General features: G+C 43.8%; 1 protein-coding gene across 1 annotated transcript in view; it reads right to left on the bottom strand.

The window, feature by feature from the left end:
* Positions 1 to 23,680, bottom strand: part of LOC124004663 (delta and Notch-like epidermal growth factor-related receptor) — a 78,963-nt gene extending 55,283 nt beyond the window's left edge. The window contains exon 1 of the mRNA XM_046313335.1: positions 23,191 to 23,680. Coding sequence (XP_046169291.1) covers positions 23,191 to 23,490 — 300 coding nt within the window. The 5' untranslated portion in view covers positions 23,491 to 23,680. The remainder of the gene's footprint in view (positions 1 to 23,190) is intronic.
* Positions 23,681 to 24,010: the final 330 nt, after the last annotated feature.

The raw sequence follows: 24,010 nt of genomic DNA, 5'->3' as shown, positions 1-24,010 counted from the left end.
ATTACCAACAAGCATCTTGGCCAAACAGTTCATCTCACCTCCAAAACTCACTCAAACCACCAAAACACTTCATGTCTCAAAATAAGCTTGTTCGACCAGAACACTGTTAACAATTCTCACTCAGAAAGCATACATTGTCTCTCATACCACACTGATCTAAAAAACACTAACAGGGAGCATTACATAAATGAGGAACTTCTCCTTGAAGTTTGAATGATTTCACATAAATCAGTATTTCATTATAGAAAAAGAACAACACCTTTTCACTTTATTGACTGTACTAAGGTATATGTAACAAGAATGAATGAGAAATTCAGCAATTTCCTTCAATAGCCTTTTCTTTGTTCTATATCTTTGCATATAGTAGTTCAAAGTTCAAACAAAAAACGAATTCCGGAAATTCCAGGGCTGCAATAATAATTACATAAAAACATCATCAACATGTAGAGTATAATCACCATTAGGGTACAGTACTGTGAGGATTCTAGTTCTCATCAACATGTCTACTATAATTACTCATACTGTACAGTACTGTGAGGATTCTAGTTCTCATCAACATGTATAGTATAATCACTCATACTGTACAGTACTGTGAGGGTTCTAGTTCTCATCAACATGTATAGTATAATCACTCATACTGTACAATACTGTGAGGGTTCTAGTTCTCATCAACATGTATAGTATAATCACTCATACTGTACAGTACTGTGAGGGTTCTAGTTCTCATCAACATGGAGAGTATAATCACTCATACTGTGCAGTACTGTGAGGGTTCTAGTTCTCATCAACATGTATAGTATAATCACCATTAGTGTACAGTACTGTGAGGGTTCTAGTTCTCATCAACATGTATAGTATAATCACCATTAGTGTACAGTACTGTGAGGGTTCTAGTTCTCATCAACATGTATAGTATAATCACCATTTCTGTACAGTACATTGAGGGTTCTAGTTCTCATCAACATGTATAGTATAATCACTCATACTGTACATTACTGTGAGGGTTCTAGTTCTCATCAACATGTATAGTATAATCATCATTAGTGTACAGTACTGTGAGGGTTCTAGTCCTTATCAACATGTATAGTATAATCATCATTACTGTACAGTACTGTGAGGGTTCTAGTCCTTATCAACATGTATAGTATAATCATCATTACTGTACAGTACTGTGAGGGTTCTAGTTCTCATCAACATGTATAGTATAATCACTCACACTGTACAGTACTGTGAGGGTTCTAGTTCTCATCAACATGTATAGTATAATCATTTCTCATCAACATGTCTAGTATAATCACTCACACCGTACAGTACTGTGAGGGTTCAATTTCTCATCAACATGTCTAGTATAATCACTCATACTGTACAGTACTGTGAGGGTTCTAGTTCTCATCAACATGTATAGTATAATCACTCACACTGTACAGTTCTGTGAGGGTTCTAGTTCTCATCAACATGTATAGTATAATCACTCATACTGTACAGTACTGTGAGGGTTCTAGTTCTCATCAACATGTATAGTATAATCACTCATACTGTACAGTACTGTGTTCTAGTTCTCATCAACATGGGTTCTAGTTCTCATCAACATGAATATAATAATCAGGGTTCTAGTTCTCATACTGTACAGTACTGTGTTCTAGTTCTCATCAACATGGTATAATTCTAGTACAGTTGAGGGTTCTCTCTCTCCTGCATTTGGCCACAAGTTCTCATCAACATCACATCTTATGTCTTCTCTGGCGATGCATCTTGGAAAGTATCTTCTGGAATGTCTAATCCAACCCTGGCAGTCTTCAGGAGAAGTCTCTCCACACCCTGGCAGTCTTCAGGAGAAGTCTCTCCACACCCTGGCAGTCTTCAGGAGAAGTGTCTCCACACCCTGGCAGTCTTCAAGAGAAGTGTCTCCACAACCTGCCAGTCTTCAAGAGAAGAGTTTCCACACTCCGCATTCATGGAATCCAGTAAGGACATCTGGTCATGTGGATGATGGTCATAAACCTTTCACCTTCACGCAGATAAAAACTACTCTATGTGGTTTAGGAAGGGGGAGTATGGAGGCAGGAATAGGACTGACATCCTGGGATGTGCAGCAAACCAGTCTGACTGCAGCAGAGTGGTGGAATGCCACATTATCCCACACAACAACGAAGGTAGGGGAGTTTCTTGCCCCTCTCTCCTCCTCTGGCAGAAGTTGATTATGCAGGTCATCCAGATAAAAATGAGCCTCTTTGTATTGTATCTGAGTGGTTTGTGTAACAGAAAACCATCACTGAACAGTGCTGCACACATTGTGATGTTAGCTCCTCTCTGGCCTAGGACATCCACGGTTCCTCTCTGTCCAATCACATTTCCTTCCCTGCGGCGTGTTTTTGCCAGGTTGAATCCAGCTTCATCCTCAAAGATGAATGTACGTGCAGTTTGCCTGGCTTCCATCTCCATTACTCTCTAAAATACAGTAAATCCACAGTTTTACAGTACTTTACATTATGCATAGCTGTGTATGTACCTGTTCTGTTATTGAACAGTCATATTGATACCAGAGTTCTTTCACACGTTCACCGTTTCTCTCAAAGGGTGCAGTGTACAACTGCTTCATCCTTATTTAATGTTTCTCTAGGAATCTGGTAACTGTCGTTGTTCTAACCGTATTCACATTCCCAAAAGTGATAATGTCTGCCAGCACTCTGTCCTGAATTTCACGCAGTTTTATTGCATTGTTGCCAATTACCATGTCAACAATGGCAATTTCCTGCGTATTGTAAAGAATATCGTCTTCCACTTCTGAGGAGGAGAAGCGAGAAGGATCGGAGGACCAAAACACAGCGTGGTAAGTGTCCATAATGTTTATTTTAAAACATAAACTGAACACTACGAAATACAAAACAATAAACATGAAATGAACTAAACAGTCCCGTGTGGCGACAAACACTGACACGGAAGACAAACACCCACAACCCAAAACTGAAACCCAGGCTACCTAAGTATGATTTTCAATCAGAGACAACTAACGACACCTGCCTCTGATTGAGAACCATACTAGGCCGAACACAAAAACCAACATAGAAAAACAAACATAGACTGCCCACCCCAACTCACACCCTGACCATACTTAAACAAATAATAAAATAACAGAACTATGGTCAGAACGTGACACACATCTGATAATATTCTGCCTCTTCCTCCAGTGGGAGGCAACCTTTGGATCCTACACAAAACAGTCAATATATTTCAAAATGTCAGTACATGTAAAAATGTGAACATACCCTATTGTACTGTATTATGTAGTTAAATTATCATTGAAGGATGCACATCTCACCTGTTGTTTTGCCAGAAAATTTGTACTATTGATGCAACTGTTGAACGCTGCAGATTTGGTTGCACCCTTAAACCGGCCTCTCTCAAAGAGAGACCATAGTTTACAACAGGGTCAATAATTGTGGCCCTTATCTCATCAGAGACCACTGCTCTTGGTCTTCCTCTCCTTTGTCCTCCATGCGTTCTCACTCTTCTTTCCTCACCAACCTTTCTTCCTTGGTCCATGTTTCCAAACTAAATCATTCCGAAGCCGTCCTCTTTTGTCTGTTTGGTAACAAGACTAAAAACAGGACACTTGGGTAGGCTTTCAGCTGAAATTGCAATCAGCTGTGTTTGGAATGATTCAATATTCTGCTGAGATGTTCTATACAGTGCCTTGCAAAAGTATTCATCCAACTTGGTGTTTTTACTATTTTGTTGCATTACAACCTCTAATTTAAATGGATTTTTATTTGGATTTCATGGAATGGATGTACAGAAAATAGTACAAATTGGTGAAGTGAAATGAAAAGTGGTGTGAGCGTATGTATTCACCCCCTTTGCTATGAAACCCCTAAATAAGATCTGGTGCAACCAATTAACTTCAGAAGTCACATAAGTAGTTAAATAAAGTCCACCTGTGTGCAATCTAAGTGTCACATGGTCTTAGTATATATACACCTGATCTGAAAGGCCCCAGAGTCTGCAACACCACTAAGCAAAGGGCACCACCAAGCAAGCGGCACCATGAAGACCAAGGAGCTCTCCAAACAGGTCAGGGACAAAGTTGTGGAGAAGTACAGATCAGGGTTGAGTTATAAAGTATAGAGTTATAAAGAAATATCTGAAACTTTGAACATCCCACGGAGCACCAATAAATCCATTATTCAAAAATGGAAAGAATATGGCACCACAACAAACCTGCCAAGAGAGGGCGGCCCGCCAAAACTTACAGACCAGGCAAGGAGGGCATTAATCACAGAGGCAACAAAGAGACCAAAGATAACCCTGAAGGAGCTGCAAAGCTCCACAGCGGAGATTGGAGTATCTGTACCACTTTAAGCCTTATACTCCACAAAGCTGGGCTTTACGGAGGAGTGGCCAGAAAAAAAGCCCTTGCTTAAAGAAAAAATAAGCAAACACGTTTGGTGTTCACCATAAGGCATGTGGTAGACTCCCCAAGCATATGGAAGAAGGTACTATAGTCAGATGAGACAAAAATTGAGCTTTTTGGCCATCAAGGAAAACGCTGTCTGACACAAATCCAACACTTCTCACCACCCCAAGAATATCATCCCCACAGTGAAGCATGGATATGAGGAATGATGGATATGGCTAAATACAGGGAAATTCTTGAGGGAAACCTGTTTCAGCCTTCAGGAGATTTGAGACTAGGACGGAGGTTCACCATCCTGCAGGACAATGACACTAAGCATACTGCTAAAGCAACACTCGAGTGGTTTAAGAGGAAACATTTATATGTCTTGGAATGGCCTAGTCAAAGCACAGACCTCAATCCAATTGAGAATCTGTGGTATGACTTAAAGTTTGCTGTACACCAGCAGAACCCATCCAACTTGAAGGAGTTGGAGCAGTTTTGTCTTGAAGAATAGGCAAAAATCCAAGTGGCTAGATGTGCCAAGCTTATAAAGACATACCCCAAGAGACTTGCAGCTGTAATTGCTGCAAAGGTGGCTCTACAAAGTATTGACTTAGGGGGGTGAATAGTTATGCACACTCAAATTTTTATTTTTTTTGGTCTTATTTCTTGTTTGTTTCACAAGAAAAAAATATTTTGCATCTTCAAAGTGGTAGGCATGTTGTGTAAATCAAATGATACAAACCCCCAAAAAATCAATTTTAATTCCAGGTTGTAAGGCAACAAAATCTGAAAAATGTTTCAAACTAGTTACTGCAGAAATGCTCGACATTTGCCATCATTCTGTTTTGAATGTGTTTTTAACAGTTTTGGAAACAGTGTGTTGCATTTGCAGGTGGTGAAGTTGAATGGGAAAAGAGATCATGGATTTCAGAGGATGTGGTCATTGAATGCATTTTGTGAGAAAGTAATGAAAAATAATTCACAGTTTGGTCCACATACACTTCTGTTTCACTGACTGTGTGAAGAGTTTCGACAATGCGACTTCAGTTTTGACCAATGCATATTAGCAATTGGAAAAAACGGTAATGTCCTGTCTCCCTTCTTCCCTCCTCGTTTCCAATCTCACTTGATCTCTTCCCCTCTTTCCTCAATTGTCGTGCTCTAGGTTCATCACCATGACTAAAAAGACATCATGAGCATGATAAATCAACCCTCGTTAGAAATAACACACGTATACTGTAAGACATTCTTATGTAAAGATCCCTTACTCCTCCAATAGATCACCACAAATGAGGTCACAATCCCACCCAATCAACCCACATGTAGATTACCAGCCAAAAGAGGGGATCAAGAGGTATAACTATGGGGAAGGAGAGAGAAAGGGAGCATGGTCGAGCAAGAAAGAAAGAGAGAAAGAGAGATGGGAGAGGATGAAAGAGGTAGACAGCAAGAGCGATAATTGAGAGTATAGAGAGAGAACTAGAGAGAGAACAAAAGAGAGAGATAACAGAGTAAGAGAGAGGCAGAGGGAGAAGAGGGGGCGAGGAAGAGAGAACAGAGGAAGAGAATTAGGAGATGAGGAGTTTAGGGGTGGGCTGTCAGCAGTGGTCTATTTATACCAGAGTCTGACGTGTCTCTCTGGGCATAGTGTGGTGACCTCACAGATCATTACCTGGCTGTCTCTTTAGGCACACCATACTCGGGATAGCTGAATAGCAAAAGCTGGAATAAACCTATTTTGACTGGGATGAAGTGTGTGTGTGTGTGTGTGTGCGTGCGTGCGTGCGTGCGTGCGTGTGCGTGCATGCGTGTTTGTGTGTGTGTGTGCATTTGAACAGAAGGACTTCAATTACTTTTTATGTCTTGCTTGTTTCTGTTTGCTACAGTTAATCAATCAGTATGTAACATCCACACACAGTCAACACACGGTTATGCCCAGTCACTCACTCCCAGAGCTCCTCTGCTAAATGGAGGAGAGCCAATCACAGCTGGCCTGGGTGAAGATCTATTTCATACACCATAATGATTGATATATGAGATGCCTGTTCACTCTGACCTATATACCTACTCCTCCCTGCTGCCTGACAGACAGACAGTAAAAATACCACAAAAGAGCCCTGTTAAGCCTTAGCTTGTGTCATGTTGGTAACAATGATTCAGGAGACAGGTGCAGGAATGCGTAATAGTTTTTTTATTATATCCCAAATGGCACACATACACAATCCATGTCTCAATTGTCTCAAGGCTTAAACATCCTTATTTTACCTGTCTCTCCCCTTTATCTACATGGAAAGAGCAGGTGTTCATGGTGTTTTGAACACTCAGTGTTTATAAAGTGCCTTCGGAAAGTATTCAGACCCCTTGAATTTTTCCACATTTTGTTATGTTACAGCCTTATTCTAAAATGGATTTTAAAAAACAATTTCCTGGGGGCGCTAGAGAGCGTGCTATGGAGTAGACACGCTCTGCTAGAGCTCTGCTCAATTTTGAAACAAATTCATATTTATCTTAACCTCTCACAACCTATGTCTGGCAATATGACGAAGGGAAAAGGCACCAGGAAAGGGGCGCTAAAACAAGATCATTTGAATGAGATGGACAACGAACCAATTTAAACATCGCAGACCCACGAGGAGTTAGCTGAAGATGCTATCTCCCAAGAGTTCCCCACAGAACCAGCTCAAAGTGACCTACTGGCTGCCATAAACTCACTAAGCAAGATGGTGGACATAAGGTTGGCTGATATCTCAAAGAGTATTGACTGAAACTGTGAAGGCAACTAAGGGCAGGGTGCATGAGGTTGAGCAGACGACAGTCGATCATGAGGCTAGGCTACAGGACATAGAGAAAACCCGATTGGAAATGCTCGAGTCGCATTCAAGACTCCAGAACATCTGAATATTTGGGATCCAGGAGGTCTCTGAGAAAGCAAAACCCACTGAATTTGTCTCGGGGGCTGATACAGTCATTGCAGGAGAGTGAACACTTCACAACGGCCATCCTGATCGACCGTGCACCAGATCACAGGCAACGAAGCCGGACAGGGGCGCGCCACCAATGCCATTCATTGTACGGCTGCACTATCCCCAGACCAGGGAGGCTAAATGAGGCTAATCTGTTTTTGTCAAGCAAGCTTCCTGGCTGAGGATACCGAACGGCCGTGTCAACCGGCTAAATGGCCAAATACAGGCCAGGAATGTGTTTGAATTTCCTGCCTATGACTTTTCGATCAGAAGATCAGATATTGGGACTTATATGATGGGTGAGATGTTATGGCATATATAGCATTGTTTAGCCTATCATGTTTTAGCGCCACTCACCCTCTAACGTGAGAGTTAAGTGTTATTCAATATTTGTTTATATGCGGAGCATCTATAGATGACGAGTTAGTTGAAGCTGTAGGTCAAGACACCCTAAGGTGTGTGTGTTAGTCAAGGAGTGCTTTGTTTGGGGAAGTCACTCAGTAAAGGGACGGGAGGGGGTCTGTATTTGATGTTGACATTTATTAATACAGGTGGCATGACAAGCTCTGGCACTGCGGGACGTTTGTCTTTGGGGCTTTGTATGACAGCAACAATTTGCTCTAAAATAAGAAATGCCACATAGTGACAGAGCACAGAGCAGACCAGGTGGAATAAAGATAGTCAGCTGGAACTGTAATGGTTTAGGGCATAATCGTGAAACGAGCTAAGGTTTTTTTTCTCATCTTAAATCACTGGGCGCTGACATAGTGCTTCTTCAAGAAACTCATATTAAACGCTTCGCTCAAGCCAAGCTACGAGTCGGCTGGATTGGTCAGATATACCAGTCTAACTATGATGCAAAAGCGAGAGGTAGCAAGGAAAAATATTCCTTTTGTTTACTCATCCTCGATTTCAGATCCTAACGGTCGGTATATTATTGTGGCTGGTACGAAACCAGTAACCTTGGTCAATTTATATGGACCCAACTTCGATGATCCATTATTTTTTGAAAGGGTATTTAAGGCCATACCAAATATCTCAGATGCGAGTGTTATTGTTCGAGGTGACTTTAACTGTACGTTAGATCCTCTTTTAGATAAACAGCTATCAAGGTCACTTCAACAATCAAATGCCAGTGTCTGTCTAAATACATTGATGACAAACCTTAATTAACATTGCTGATATTTGGAGACTGACACACCCAACAGATAGGGATTATTCTTTATTTTCGTCAGTTCATAAATCATATTCCAGAATTGACTATTTTTTGTTGGACTCCAAACTAATTTCAGCAGCTGCATCGGTTACCTATCACCCTATTCTAATTACGGACCACTCTCCTCTGTCCATGGTGCTGAAACTCGACAAGATGTCTACAGGTCGGCGACCGTGGCGCTTAGACGCATACCTGTTGAAAGATGAGACTTTTTGTCAGTATTTGAAGAAGCAGATTGCCTTTTCCCTCTGAGCTAACGACACGGGGGATGTTGACGACTCCACCCTTTGGGAATCTCTAAAGACTGTGATTAGAGGTTACGTTACTTCTTACACATCGGAGAGGAAGAAATGTGCCAATATTAGCCTGAGAGAAATTGAAAGAGAGTTAGGGGAACAAGAGAACGTTTTTGGGACAAATTCCTCGATTGCAGTCCTTGAGAAGATCACAACGTTGAAATATGAATACAATACCATCCTCTCCAAACGGGTGGGCTCTTTACTTGCTAGAACGCAACAAAGTTATTTTGAACTGGGTGACAAACCACATAAATTATTAACAAGACAGCTATGGAATGTACAGGCATCTGGAGCTATTCACAAAATAAAAGTCAAGAAGGGTAAATTAGTAACAGATCCGCAGGATCCGCAGGATATTAAAAAATGCTTAACTTGATAAATACATTCTGCTCCTTCTCTGGCTACAAGATAAACTGTCAAAAAAGCGAATTGATGCCAATATCATGGCCTGTGGATATGCAATTTTTGCAATCTACTCCATTTAGAACAGTGATGAACAAGTTCACAAGTCTTAGTCAAATTGTAGTGACAAGAGACCTTGATCAGCTATTGAAAGCGAATTGGGACATGAACATTTATCAGCTTAAACAAAATATAGATTTTTGGAAAACTGCCTCTCTCTCTGGTTGGTTGTATAAACACTATTAAAACGGTTGTCCTACACCAGGTTTCTTTACCTCTTCCAATGTCTACCCAATTTCATACCACAAAGCTATTTTAAGATACTGGATTCAATAGTAATTCCATTTTTATGGGATAACAAGGCAGCCAGAATTTCAAAGAAGCATTTATGCAAGTACAAGATAGAGGGGTGCTTTGGCCTTCCTCACTTTAAACTGTATTATTGGGCGGCTAATCTGAACAGTGTGTCTTTCTGGAGGGAAAGTTGACCTGCGATGAGACAGAAGGATATGCCTGCATGGCTTTTGATTGAGCAGGCCTCCTGTCAACGTTCCTCACTCCCTGCACTCGTTAATAGTCCATCATATGTGAAAAAGACACTTATGACTCTAATCCAGTCATTTGTCATACGCTTAGGATCTGGAAGCAGATTAGGTATTTTCTTAACATAACCCACTGTATACATGACAGCCCGACATGCCTGAATAATGCTTTCAACCCTGCATTGGATGATGTGGTGTTTTCACAGTGGAGGGAGAAGGGGCTCACAACAATTGGTCATTTATACATTGATGGTCAGTTAGCTTCATTTCAACAATTACAGGGAAAGTTTAACATGTCAACAACACGTTTTTTCTTAAGGACACATATCCCACAGTGTGGCATGAAGCCAAATAGTCCTACATTAGATAGCTTGATCCTTGTCAAACCCCATTCAAAAGGGTCGGCCTCTAGACTGTATGATGTTCTACAGGCCCACATAGAGGTATCCAAAGACACCATTAAAAGGGCTTGAGAACAATAACTTGGTTCAGAAATCTCAGACGAGGACTGGGAAGAAGCTCTCAGGAATATAAACCACAGTTCAGTGAATGCCAGACACAACCCTGTACAGTTTAAGGTGATACACAGGTTACATTACTCAAAAGTAAAACTGCATAAAATATTCCCGGACACCTCACCACTGTGTGAGAGGTGCAAGCAGGACGAGGGGACGTTGACCCACTTATTCTGGACATGTCCTAAGTTACTGTTATGCAGGTGAAGGAGGACCTAAACGCGACTTAACAGAAACAGAGTTTATTAATGCTCAAAACCTTATTCTGAAATCCTCTAGATAGTAGAGGGGAAAACAACTGGAGAAGCGGCCACAGACTGCAGGTCGCTCTGGGTAGGCGCAGGCGTAGTCAACTGAGACACCTGCTCACACGCAGCTGGTCTGAAGAAGGCACAAAACACGAAGGACAGGGTGATACACAATCACGGCAAAAACACGACAGGACAGGGCTGAAATGCAATCTACAGCATGGAATACAAAACAAGGAACCAGCACAGGAAGTGAACACAAAGGAATAAATAGGGACTCTAATCAGGGGAAAGGATGGAACAGGTGTGGGAAGACTAAATGATGATTAGGGGAATAGGAACAGCTGGGAGCAGGAACTGAAACTAGAGAGAAGAAGAGCGAGAGAGTGAAGGGGAGGGGGAGAGAGAGGGCTAGAAGGAGGGAAAGAACCAAATAAGACCAGCAGAGGAAACGAATAGAATGGGAAGCACAGGGACAAGACAAGATAATAAATGACAAACATGACAGTACCCCCCACTCAAGCGCCTCCTGGAGCTCTCGAGGAGGAATACTGGCGGCAACGGAGGAAATCATAGATCAAACGGTTCAGCACTCCCGAGAAAGAACCCAACTCCTCTCCTCAGGACCGTAACGAAAAACGATAAAAAGGGAAACTAGGGTACTACTCTAAAAAAAAAATGAGAACTAGGGACAGACTGAGACACAGCAAGGGCAGGGACAAGAACAGGGAGATCCTGATGGCAGGGAACAGATGAGACCCAGCAAGACCAGGAGCAGAAGCAGAAAAAAATTACCAGATTCTTCTGCGGCAGTCTAACCGCAGACCAGGGAGGCTAAATGAGGCTAATCTGTTCGGCCACCAAAAGCGCTGGCTGAGGATAGACGCAAGAGTGCCTGAACACCGGGATGACCAGCTAAGGCCAGGAATGAGTTTGATTTCACTGAAGAACAGCCAGATCAGAAACAGGAATTGGAAAAGGAGGTTGTTAGGATGGGTGAGATGTTAGTGTGCGTGAGTGCTTGTTTAGCCTATAGATGACGAGTTAGTTGAACCTGTCTTTCAATTCCCCAGACTCAACCCGACAACACGCCCATAAGGAAGAATGTTATCAGTAGAAGCCACAGAAGAACTAAACAGACGGGATAAGGCATCAGGCTTGGTGTTCTTGCTACCCGGTTAAGAAATCACAAACTCGAAACGAGCGAGACAACGCCCAAGAGTGACGGGCATTAGTCGTTTGGCAGAACTTTGTTTGGGGAAGGTTCATGGTCTGTCCAAACGGGAAAAGGAGGGGTCTGCCCCCTCCAACCACTTTGATGTTGACATTTATTAGGGCTAGCAGGATGGCATGACAAGCAGTCTCACTGCGGTTACCCACATCATAGTTGTCTTCAGATGGCGACAGGCGATGAGAAAAATAATTTGCTCACGGATGAACCTTAAATCAGACTGGAAGCGTGACATAGAAGGCAGACCAGGTGGAATAAAGATAGTCAGCTGGAATGAATTGTCTAGTGACGTGAAACAGGAGTAACGAGGATAGGAGCGGACGTAAAACGTTCTTTTAGAAGATCAAAAGCTCCCTGGGCGGAACCGGACCACTTAAAACACGTCTTGACAGAAGTAAGAGCTGGATTGGGCAGCAATGACCAATCTAACTATGATGAAACGCGATAGAAATTAGCAAAAAAAAGCGCTGCAACTCGATCACGTGATTTCAGATCACTGACAGCTTGGACCTTAGCGGAATCCATAAATTGTTCAATTTAATGGAACCGAGAAAATGTAACGGAGGAGACATGAAAAGGGCATTTCAGGCCATAGAGAAATATCTCAGATGCAAGTGTTAGAACACGTGAACGTGCTGAACGTTGAATCTCTTTTAGATAAAAAATCAAGGTCACTTCAGACAAATCAAAAATGTTCAGCATGTCTGTCTAGAACATCATTAACTAATGCCTGAAAAACAGCTGCGCATTGGCGAGACCGAACGGCAGAACCCGGTACTCAAAATCCTAACGGAGTGTTAAACGATTTTCCTTTCCCCCTTCTGATGCGCACGAGATGGTAAGCGTTACGAAGGTCCAAATAAAGCACCTATTCCAGAATTGAGGCTGATGACATTTTTGATTGGACTCCAAACTAATTTCAGCAGCCTCGATAATCCACGTTAGGGGCCTATCAACCTATTCTAACAAAAAGAACCACTCTCCTGGCACTATGGTGCTCAAGACTCACAGACAAATAATTTCGAGAGCCTTGCGTTCGGGAGCCGACAGAGATTATAGTCTACCTCGAGGAGGCTGGTCCCTGGAAGGAGATCAATACTACAATCATACGACCGGTGAGGAGGAAGGGAGTTGGCTCGGGACCGACTGTTGAAGATGCAGACATGATATTCCTCCGGCATTTCAAGAAGCAGATTGTTCCTCCTGAGAAGTAGGGAGACTGTGATTAGAGGTTATGAAGAAACGGGAGGGATGGCAGACATTAAACACTTCACATGACAAGAAACGTTCCAGGATAGGATAGAATTACTAGACCAATTAATAGAAGGATTATGACATACTAGCCAGGATGACCCAAAACAACAGGTGTAAACGGTGAACGGAAAATCAAAAAAGAAATAGTCTCACTGTGGTTACCAGATACTGTGAGAGTTAAAGGTAGTGTCTCAAACTTGATACTGGGAAGATGACTCTCCATCTAAGGCAAACATGGGCTTTAGGCTTGTCTAACGGTCTGAAAGGAATGTTATTTTGAACCCATGGGTGAAACAACCCTCAGCCCCAGAGTCAATCAAGCACTGCTATGGAACCGGTCCAGCAGATGGACCGACATAGTAGTACAAGATCTAGATGAAGGGTCTGAGTAGTAGCGCTCACCAAGCCCTCCGTAACTGATGGGCTCTGGCCTCTTACTGGACATGAATTAACAAAATGTCCAGCAACTCCGCAATAGAGGCACAGGCGGTTGGTGATCCTCCTTCTCTCCTTAGTCGAGATAAAGCTGCATGGGCTCAGTCTCAAAGCCAGAGGAGGGAGATATCATGCGGAGCTGTGGAAACAATTTGATGCGATCTACTCATTCCAGAGCCCGGTGACAAGATCTACAAGTCTTAGTCAAATTGCGGATGACAAGAGCAATCAAAGAGTCCACATCTGAAGGGACCTCCCGGGAGAGAACATTCATCAGCTTAAACAAAATATAGAGTTTCCAGAAAACTGCCTCAGCGCTCTGGTTGGTGGTATACTCACTAGAGGCAAAGAGTGTCGAAACTCAATGGAATAATCCTTTGGACCTCTTCACAATGGCATAAGGAAGCCAGGGCCCAGAAGCCTATTTTAAAAACTGAATTCAAAACCCGTAATTCCATTTAAAGTTCTGGAATTAACAAGAGCAATCAGCATTTTGCCTCCCAGATAGCTGTGCCCCATTCTCGAGCCCCCAGTAAGGAGTGAAATGACGTAATCTGAACCCGAGTGTCTCTCTAGAGTATGTGTTGGGTTGAGAGAGAACAGGATATGCCTCACACTGCGTGAGAAAGGAGCGGCACTCCAGTGGGCTTCCCGGACTTAGCAAGGTGGGTTATTAACCCTAGGTTCTGGAGGCTCGGCAGGCCAGGAAGTAACAGGTGGCACGAGACTTAGGACTCTGGAACTGTCCAGAGAGGTATTTTCGGAAACCTAGCAGCCAGGTTTTCCACGGCCTGGCGAGCAGCAGACAATCCTGCTTTCAACCGAGCATTGGATCTTGATGTGCAGTGTAAACAGCAGTCTGAAGTCGCTGGGTCCATTCAATTGGTCATTTTCTTTATGCAGGTGAAGGAGGACCCAAACGCGATTTAACAGAAACAGAGTTTATTAATGCTCAAAACCGAATAACTGAAATCCTCTAGATAGTAGAGGGGAAAACAACTGGAGAAGCGGCCACAGACTGCAGGCCAAATAGTCCTACATAGGACAGCTTGAGTCAACTGAGACACCTGCTCACACGCAGCGTCTGAAGAAGGCACAAAACACGACAGGACAGGGTGATACACAATCACGGTATCCAAAAACACCATTAACAGGGCTTGAGAACAATAAGCATGGAATACAAAACAAGGAACCGACGGACAGGAACGGAACACAAAGGAATAAATAGGGACCTAATCAGGGAAAGGATCGGGAACAACCCTGGAAGACTAAATGATGATTAGGGAATAGGAACAGCTGGGAGCAGGAACTCGAAAGAGAAAAACTGAGATGAGAGAGGGAGGGGGAGAGAGAGGGCTAGAAGGAGGGAAAGAACCAAATAAGACCAGCAGAGGGAAACGAATAGAATGGGAAGCACAGGGACAAGACAAGATAATAAATGACAAACATGACAGTTACATGTTTACTGGGCTCTCATTTTCTATTACTTATCTAATGCCTTCAATGGAGTTCTAGCCCCAGACCCATTGATCGCTCTGTTTGGTACAGTTGATGGGAATAACCAGGAGGGGAACCAGGTTGTCTCTCTTTGTACTCTATTAGCCAAAAGGCTAATTTTGCAATTTAGGAGTATTGGAGACTGTACCTACCTTTGAAATGTGGCTACGGGATTTAGGGAATGTAATACATATGGAAAAGATTCGATACAATACCTCCAATAGTATTCCAAGTATTGAACACTTTTTTGGTTACTACATGAGTCCATATGCGAGTTTCATAGAGTCTTCACTATTATAGTACAATGTATAAAATATGAAAAAATCAAGAAAAACCCTTGAATGAGTAGGTGTGTCCAGACTTTTGCCTGGCACTTTATATGCACAACTCAAGTAGATGTTTCACTTTGGAATTATCCAACCAATTTCCTGAGATTACAAGCGACGAAATCCATTTCCTGTTAATCAAGATATTACGTTCGTTCCATAACATGAAATAATGACTCCAAACACCTTCTTTACATAAGACTTTCATATTAACTGGTTACAACATTGTAACCAAACACCTTCTTTACATAAGACTTTCATATTAACTGGTTACAACATTGTAACCAAATGTTGACCAGCTCATCAGTTGAAACCTTCCCAGGCTCTTCAGGATCACAGTATTTATGCAGATATCATTTAAGATTCAGTGCTGGCAGGGAACATATAATCATGAAAAAGAATACCGAAACAGATCACATCACCTGGAATGACATTCACTGTCTCTTGTTGAAAATTCGATCCAAAGATGAAGGCAGAGACTATATAATGATATAATCGTAAAATATTGACTCAAGCAGCTGCAGGGGAGATCTATCTCTGACTTCACAGGGAAGAACGCAAAGAAGAAATGGTTACACTTATGTAGTTGGAGGTACAATCATATTGTTTACACACAACAGTTATTTTATACAAGCAACAGTTCCGGGACACAGTGGCCGTGTGTTAGGGTGCAGACATACCGGGAGTCTATGAAAGGCACGACATCACAGTCCAACGCAGAACATGTCCCTTGAGAAGCTACAATGGCTCGACGCAAATTCTGCCACCACATACTGGTGGCCAAAAAGAACAAACTGAAGGCCCCACCGCCAACAGGCCACTTCTCCAACTCTTCTGAGAGAGATCACATTGATCTGTCAAATGCATTATTTGATTTCAGACTAATTCAATAGAATAGGTTGGATGAACGTGTCGTTTTGGAGGATACCGATCAGATAAAGAACTTCAGATGAACAACAGTGCCGTTCCAGTTTTTGTCGTGTATATGTCTGCCTGCTTGTCCTTGTGATCCTGTATGGCTCAGTTGGTAGCGCATGGCATTAGCAACGTCAGGGTTGTGAGTTCAATTCCCCGGGCCATCCATATGTCAAATGTAGGCACGTACGACTGTAAGCCATTTTGGATAAAAACGTCTGCTACATGGCATATATATTAGTGTCTGTCTCCTCACGGGGCCTCTTTCATCGTCTGCCATCGACACCGCAGATGGAGTGTTTGGTATTTGAGGTAAAACAACAGGCCTCTTTTAGATTAAGCCCCCATTTAGTGTCTCAGGGACTCAGCAAAGCTGTTCAGGACGTACTCCAATACACAGAACAGACTGGGTATCATCCCACACCGCCTCATTAAATGCTGTTATGTTGACTGATAAACTGTCATCAGCTCAGATCTGTGTGTGTGTGTGTCTGCATGCCTGTCTATGTTTCTGTGTGTGTAAGCTATAACTCAGTGGAGACGGCAGGCAGATTTGGCTGCACTGTTGCTAAGAGACACCCTCCCCGGGATGAACGAAGGGCAAAAGTACAGTTGAGGATGACACACACTCGCTGGTGGTATCAGTCTCAGCATGCACGCCCGCACGCACGCACACACACACACACACACACACACACACACACACACACACACACACACACACACACACACACACACACACACACACACACACACACACACACACACACACACACACACACACACACACACACACACACACACACACACACACACACACACACACACACACACACACACACACACACAGGTAAACACAATATGACTGATGATTATTAGGAGGCATGTATACTAATGACCATGATGGACAGAGGGTAAAGGGTGAGTACTTGCTAAGTAAGAGCAGCATGCGTTTTACCCCCAGCCTTGTGACGCAAAGCTTAGGGCCGTAGAGGATATAAATAGCGCTTAGGACAGACAGAGCAGAAACCTAAACACACCAGGCAAAAGAGCCTTTCTCTATCTAGGACAGAGCAAAAAGACACATCTCTGTGTCCTGTGACAACAGACAAAAAGAGTCATCTTCTCTTCAGTCCTCCTCCATCCCGCACCCGGACTGACATTGACCTGACAACAGCACCAATATAGGATGAGACCAGAAAGGGTGGTGTCTGAGTTCCAGATCAGCTGGAGCTTTTAGCCAAATTCCCTAACGTTTGTCATTGAATAATAGTCTGGCAACCAGGTCATATTGGGATGGGTTGTGAGGTTGCCAGGTTAGATTTGGCTTATTGTAGCACAACATCACAGAGCCTATTAAGGTTGGCAATGAAGGCCATATTGGCCATATCTATATGCATAGACCTCTCTCAGCCACAACGTTTCCTCAAGATCAAAAGGGCAGGTGATGTGTGATGTGGAAATGAGCAAGGCAATTGGCAGAGTGAGCGCTCTCTTCAGAGAAATATGGGCAACATCAGATTGAGAGGACATCACACTGAATATGAAATTATTGATGATTTGATGATGGCTAAAAAAAGGTCATTCATCGTATTCGGTGACCGATACTGCATTGTTGGTATGTATATTTTGGGAGTTTTTCAAAATTAGCATTAACAACATATTTCTTTCTGATCTGCACATTCGCTACCAGGATGTATAGAGAAATGACTCACTAAAATATGAGCTTCTATATGCCAAACCGAACAAACAAAGGCTGAGAGAAAAAAAGAGGGGATAAGATACTTCAGAGTGAGATAAAACTCAGATAAAGAGGGCAAGAGGGAGAGAGGAAATGAAAGGAAGAAGAGCGAGACAAGGAGGGTAGAATACCCAAGGGGTGCTGTAGTCTAGAATGTTCCATGCTGCTGTTCTATTTCTTGTAGGACAAATGGGTGAGTGACAGGAGGAGACCGTCTGCAGAGCTGCAGGGCTGCAGAATGAGGTGTTTCAGTCCAGAACTGTCAGTCTGCAGCTGTCTGCCTTGCAGACAGTAGGACTCATACTCCCTGCTGCTAATGTTCAGGGGGATACTAGGACTGTATAGATCAACCTTACCTGACACCGTGGACCCACTACAATTTGCATACCACCCAAAGAGATCCATGGGTGATGCAATCGCCATTGCGCAGCACTCTACCCCATCCCATACTGTCATTAAGCTCAGGGCTCTGGGTCTGAAATCTCCCTCTGCAACTGGATCCTATACTTCCTGACGGGCAGACCCCAGGTGGTGAGGGTAGGTAACAACATTTCCACCACGCTGACCCTCAACACGGGGTCCCCCCATAGATGCGTGCTCAGCCCCCTAAGGTGTCCACATGCTTCCCAGCTGAAGCAGGTTGGAAGAGTTTGTGCATATATTATGGCGACATTTTGTGACGTTTCTGTTCGTTTTGGACTTTGGTAAGTTTTCTTTGGGCTGTTCGGGCACAAAACATTTATTCTAGAGGCAGCAGAAGTTGGTATACGACGTTGGTTACCAAGTCGATAGCCAAAGTCGGTATACGAAGTCGGTATACGAAGTCTTCGCCCCTTCGTCAGTGATTGGTCTACAGTAGGGATTCTTCAATGTCATTCAAAGAGAGACGGCTTGTTTTCATGAACATTTCTTCATTGAGTAATACTGCACCAAACATTCGTTAGATGTAAAATTGCGCGACTAAGATATACTCTGCAAAAACGTCAAAATGAATGACAGATTTCTTGAGTTATTTTAGATTAATTCTGACTAGTGTATACTGGCTACGGCGTCTCCGGTTTTCCAAGCAAAGGTATTTTAAGGGAGTGTGCGATCACTCTTGTTCGGTTCACCAAGCGACTTCGGCTAGGTGCCAGCCAAGCTGAAGCATACTGACTCCTTTAGCACTGACTCTCCACACATCCAACCTTTACACACAAGCACGCACACAGACCACAGTTGACTAGCAAGGGGAGAGAGTGAGCATGACCATCTCCTGTTCAACCTGCTGATTAACTCTCAGACCGCAAGCAGTCTTATCTGGCTTGTCAGCACTGGAATAAAACAACATCAATTTCAATCAAAACATTATGATCTGATGATAAAGATGACGCCATCTCCCAAAACACAACACCATACATTCCCTGTGCCACAGTCTCTCGACGATACTGCAATGATCCTGTAAATGCTGTCATGAGTACTCCCTCTGCAGTTGTCGGATAAAAAGCTGTGTGGGTATTACCATATTCCTTGTGGCTTCTATCTTTCTGCTTCCCTAACAAGCAGGGGATATCAAAGCAGCTCAGACCGAGACCAAAGGGCTGTGTGGTGATGCATCTTGAGCTCTCCTTAACCGGATGGCGCTGAAACGCTAGAAAATACGCCGTAGCTCTGTATCTGCAGCAGCCCAGAGACTCTGTACAAGCAGATCACAACCACCACTCACTATGGACAGGCCCTTCTCCTAGTATCCCACATGTTAGTATTCTGCAGGACCCTGTGCATAGGAGAGGGGACTGAGGGGGACTGAGTGACCCCCCCCCCCGGTAGTGAGGGGGACTGAGGAGCAGCAGGGAGCCGTTATGGGTGCTGGGAGGGTGCTATCTATAACCTAAAGCGTTATTCGGCTGTCCCCATAGGAGAATCAATTGCAGAATGGTTTTTGGTTCCAGGTAGAAACCTTTTGGGTTCGATAGGAAACCCTTTCCACAGAGGGTTCTACATGGAACCCAAAAGGGTTCTACCTGGAACCAAAAAAAAGGTTATCCTTTGTGGACAGCCAAAGAACTGTTTTTGGAACCCTTTTTTCTAAGAATGTAGGGTGCACAAACTCCTCTCAACTTCGAGATTCAGAAAACATTCAGAGCTGTGATACACAACACCCTTAACTAGTGGTTCTAGGTAAATATTAATGAGTTTCCATTAATGATAAGCCTCCACACAATCTTCAGAAAAGTGCAGAGCTCAAAGAAAATCCTCGCTAGGAATCATTGGAAGTGAGTGACCTCATAGAGAGGTATACTTTGTAATGGTAAACACAAAATACTCATAGAGAGGTATACTTTGTAATGGTAAACACGAAATGCTGGGGCAATGAGATTAAGTGTACCCAGCTCAACAATACACTATTCAGTGTCTCATAATGCTGAAAGGCTGAACAATCCAATAAGAGCTGCTTGTGTGCTCGTCTTTAGGGAGTGATACACTCTACAGAGTCCCTGACACTGACACACAACCTGATTGTAGAGGATCTTAGCACATCTATCAGAGCACAACCGGTCTTTCATTAATGAATAAGCCATGGCCCTGGAGACTCATGGGCAAATAACTTATGAATACACAAGCAGGAGAAATCTCACCAGGCAACAAGGAGCAAACCCTATTGGACCAGGTAATAGCTATAAGTACAAACTAGAGTGGGTAGAGGTTCAGGTAAACAAACAACTACTGAACACTTGATTCACACTATATGGCCGACCTGAACTATACTGTGCTGGCTCTTATTTAAAACATTGTCCTTTCCAGTACGATTCCAGCAACTATGGTGTATGCATATCCTGGCCAGCCCAGCACAGCTTCTCTGTGCTTGATTTGTGAAAATGGACTGGTTTAATTAGATTAATCTAGATTAGATTAGATACCCAGTCTTTCCATAACTCCCATCTGAACCAGTTCAGGATGAGACATGATGGTTTAAATATATATATATTTAACTAGGCAAGTCAGTTAAGAACAAATTCTTATTTACAATGACTGCCTAGCCCAGCCAAACCCGGATGATGCGGGCCAATTGTGGCCGCCCTATGGGACACCCAATCACAGCCGGATGTGATACAGCCTGGATTCAAACCAGGGACTGTAGTGACGCCTCTTGCATTGAGATGCAGTGCCTTAGACCGCTGCGCCACTCGGAAGACCATAACTGACTCTGACACTATCGATCATTGGCACATCCTCCGAGATCGAATCTCACCTTCTTCTCCTACTCTCCAGCACAGATTTAGTCTCCTAAACTCTTGAGCTCATTTGATAAAATGGACAAACGATTCCTTTAGGGTGGGACGTTTGACTGATTCCCTCACAGTTTCTTATTGTCAATCTCTCTCTCTCTCTCTCTCTCTCTCTCTCTCTCTCTCTCTCTCTCTCTCTCTCTCTCTCTCTCTCTCTCTCTCTCTCTCTCTCTCTCTCTCTCTCTCTCTCTCTCTCTCTCTCTCTCTCTCTCTCTCTCTCTCTCTCTCTCTCTCTCTCTCTCTCTCTCTCTCTCTCTCTCTCTCTCTCTCTCTCTCTCTCTCTCTCTCTCTCTCTCTCTCTCTCCCCAGTCTCTCCCCAGTTCCATCTGTGGTGCGAGTCTGACGCACGGAGGAAGGATGCAAACAGCCAGTGTGTCCCGTCGACAAAACAGGTTGCTTACCGAATCCCTATTGACTGCTACTCAAGTTGCCATGGAGAAAGAGGGGATGAATGGGACAGGGAAAGAAAAATCAATTACTCCCCAAAGAGTTGCTCTCATAGGCTGGCAGTGGCGGGCCTGTGGCGTGGAGGAGCGGAGTGGTTGTGACAGTAACAAACGGCAGCTGATGCCCTCTCCATTTCTATCCCAGGAGTAGGAAACAAGGACAGTCAAGGAGGCAGGAATAAGGTCCCTGAGTCACCTTGGTAGTTTGGTTATGAGATACAATGATGCTGGCTGCTGTTTGTCATTTGTGGATGCACTGTCTTACACGGGAATGAGTCCTATTGCTACTGTAACTCCCGCAGTATTCACTACATGCAGTGAATAGTTGAGTCAACTCTGAGGCTAAGTTTCCTTGAGGAATACTACACAGAACTGGGTTAGGTAGGATTGAAATGCTAAACACATTCTGCTATTTAGGTCATTCTGACAAGTGGTATGTGAAGCAAGGACATTGGACTTTTCCATAGGAAAAAAGCCCAACCATTCAGGGCATCCACTCAGACGTGTCATCACACGTGTCATTTATTCAAGCGCATCACCTCTACCACTGGCAAAGATGGTAAAGTTGTTTGAATAACTGGTCAAGTTATTTTCTCGCTGATGTGAGGAATCGTCACAAAATTCAATGGTTATTGACTGACAACTATATCAATCGTAGGAGATCACATTTATTGATAACAGTTCTCTATAATAGAATAAATGGCCCAATCAATGCCAATAGTTGTAGGCCACACACACACGCACGCAAGCGCACACGCACACACGCGCACGCGCACGCACGCACGCACGCACGCACGCACGCACGCACGCACGCACACACACACACACACACACACACACACACACACACACACACACACACAACCCTAAGACACACATGTTTGTTTTTACTATCCTTGTGGGGACCAAAGAATTGATTCTCATTCAAAATCCTATTTTCCTTAACCCCTAACCTTAAACCTAACGCTAAACCTAACGCTAAACCTAACCCTTAACATAACCCTAACCTTAACCCCAAACCCCTAAGCCTAACCCTAAACTTAACCCTTAAGCCTAAAATTGACTTTCTCCTTGTGTCGAACAGTGAAATGTCAGAATTGTCCTTGTTTTACTATCTTTGTGAACCAAACACACACACACAAATACACAGAATATTGTATTTCAATGTATTTCATTGACACCGTCAGTTTTCAGGCTGATGAACCACATGCCTCTAACTATGAACAACTCAATGATAATCCTGCTCAGCCTGTGACGCTTGGTTGTCTCCTACTCCGCTACTCTTCTCTACTCCTGTTGCCACAGCAACGCAACACTCCTCTTCACATCTCGCTCACAGCACATGCTGCCATTAAAAACCATATTCAAGGGAGAAGACAGAAAGAGAAGTGCAGATTATGTTGTATCGATATCAACAGTCCAAATATAATAGAACCAAGCAGGATAATATCAGACAGAGACAGACAGACACAGGCAGGTGGGTCAGGCTCACCTCACAGTTGCGTCCGGAGAAGCCGGAGGTGCAGGTGCAGCTGTAAGCCCAGGTATTGGGCAGAGTGTCCTCTTTCTCCGGGTCGGAGGGTTGTGCCGAGCAGGCACCTCCGTTGAGACAGGGCCGTCCCTCACAGGGGTCAGGCAGGGGAGTGGCCTGGGTGGGGTCAGCCTCAGCCGGGGCAGCCGCCTCCGGAACAGGGGGCTCCAGATCAAGGGGGGAGGAGAAACCCCCACCCCCAGCACTCAGCAGAAGCAGGAGGAGGTAGAGGGGGCGCTGCGCGGCCACAGGCATCCTCATCTTCTCTTATGTACGTATAAACCTTATTTGTCACTCCCTCTCTGCGCTCTCTGTTCCTCTTAGCTCTGGCTCAGTCAGTAAGCTGCTGGTCGCTCTGCTATCTGTGTTTGTGGATGAGGGAGCTGAATGGAGAGTGTGTGAGTGTGAGAGGCAGGCTGGTAGGGATGCTGTAGACTGGCTGTGTGCACTGCGACTGAGCAAGCGAGCTGACTGGCTGGCGAGGAGACTGAGGAGGGGGCAAGCTCCCGCCATCGCTCTGATTCATTGTGACGACAGATGTCGACAGTCTCTCTCTCGCCCTATCTCCTGCACGCACACATAGCCGCACATGTACAAACACACAGCTGTGAGCACACATGCACATGGAAGCACGCACACACACAGTGTCATCATTCATACCCTCTCCTTGGACCTGGCATGCCCATTTCTACTAGTTTTACCCCAAAGTTTCAGCTAAATAAATCTGGTCACAATTCACATTTGGAATGTTGCAAAGTATGTGCTTTTCAAAGCACTAAAA

This window comes from Oncorhynchus gorbuscha, linkage group LG19 (genome assembly GCF_021184085.1).
Source record: "Oncorhynchus gorbuscha isolate QuinsamMale2020 ecotype Even-year linkage group LG19, OgorEven_v1.0, whole genome shotgun sequence".
Lineage (NCBI taxonomy): Eukaryota > Metazoa > Chordata > Actinopteri > Salmoniformes > Salmonidae > Oncorhynchus > Oncorhynchus gorbuscha.
The sequence above is the reverse complement of the archived record's forward strand: the minus strand, read 5'-3'. Positions and strand labels throughout refer to the sequence as shown.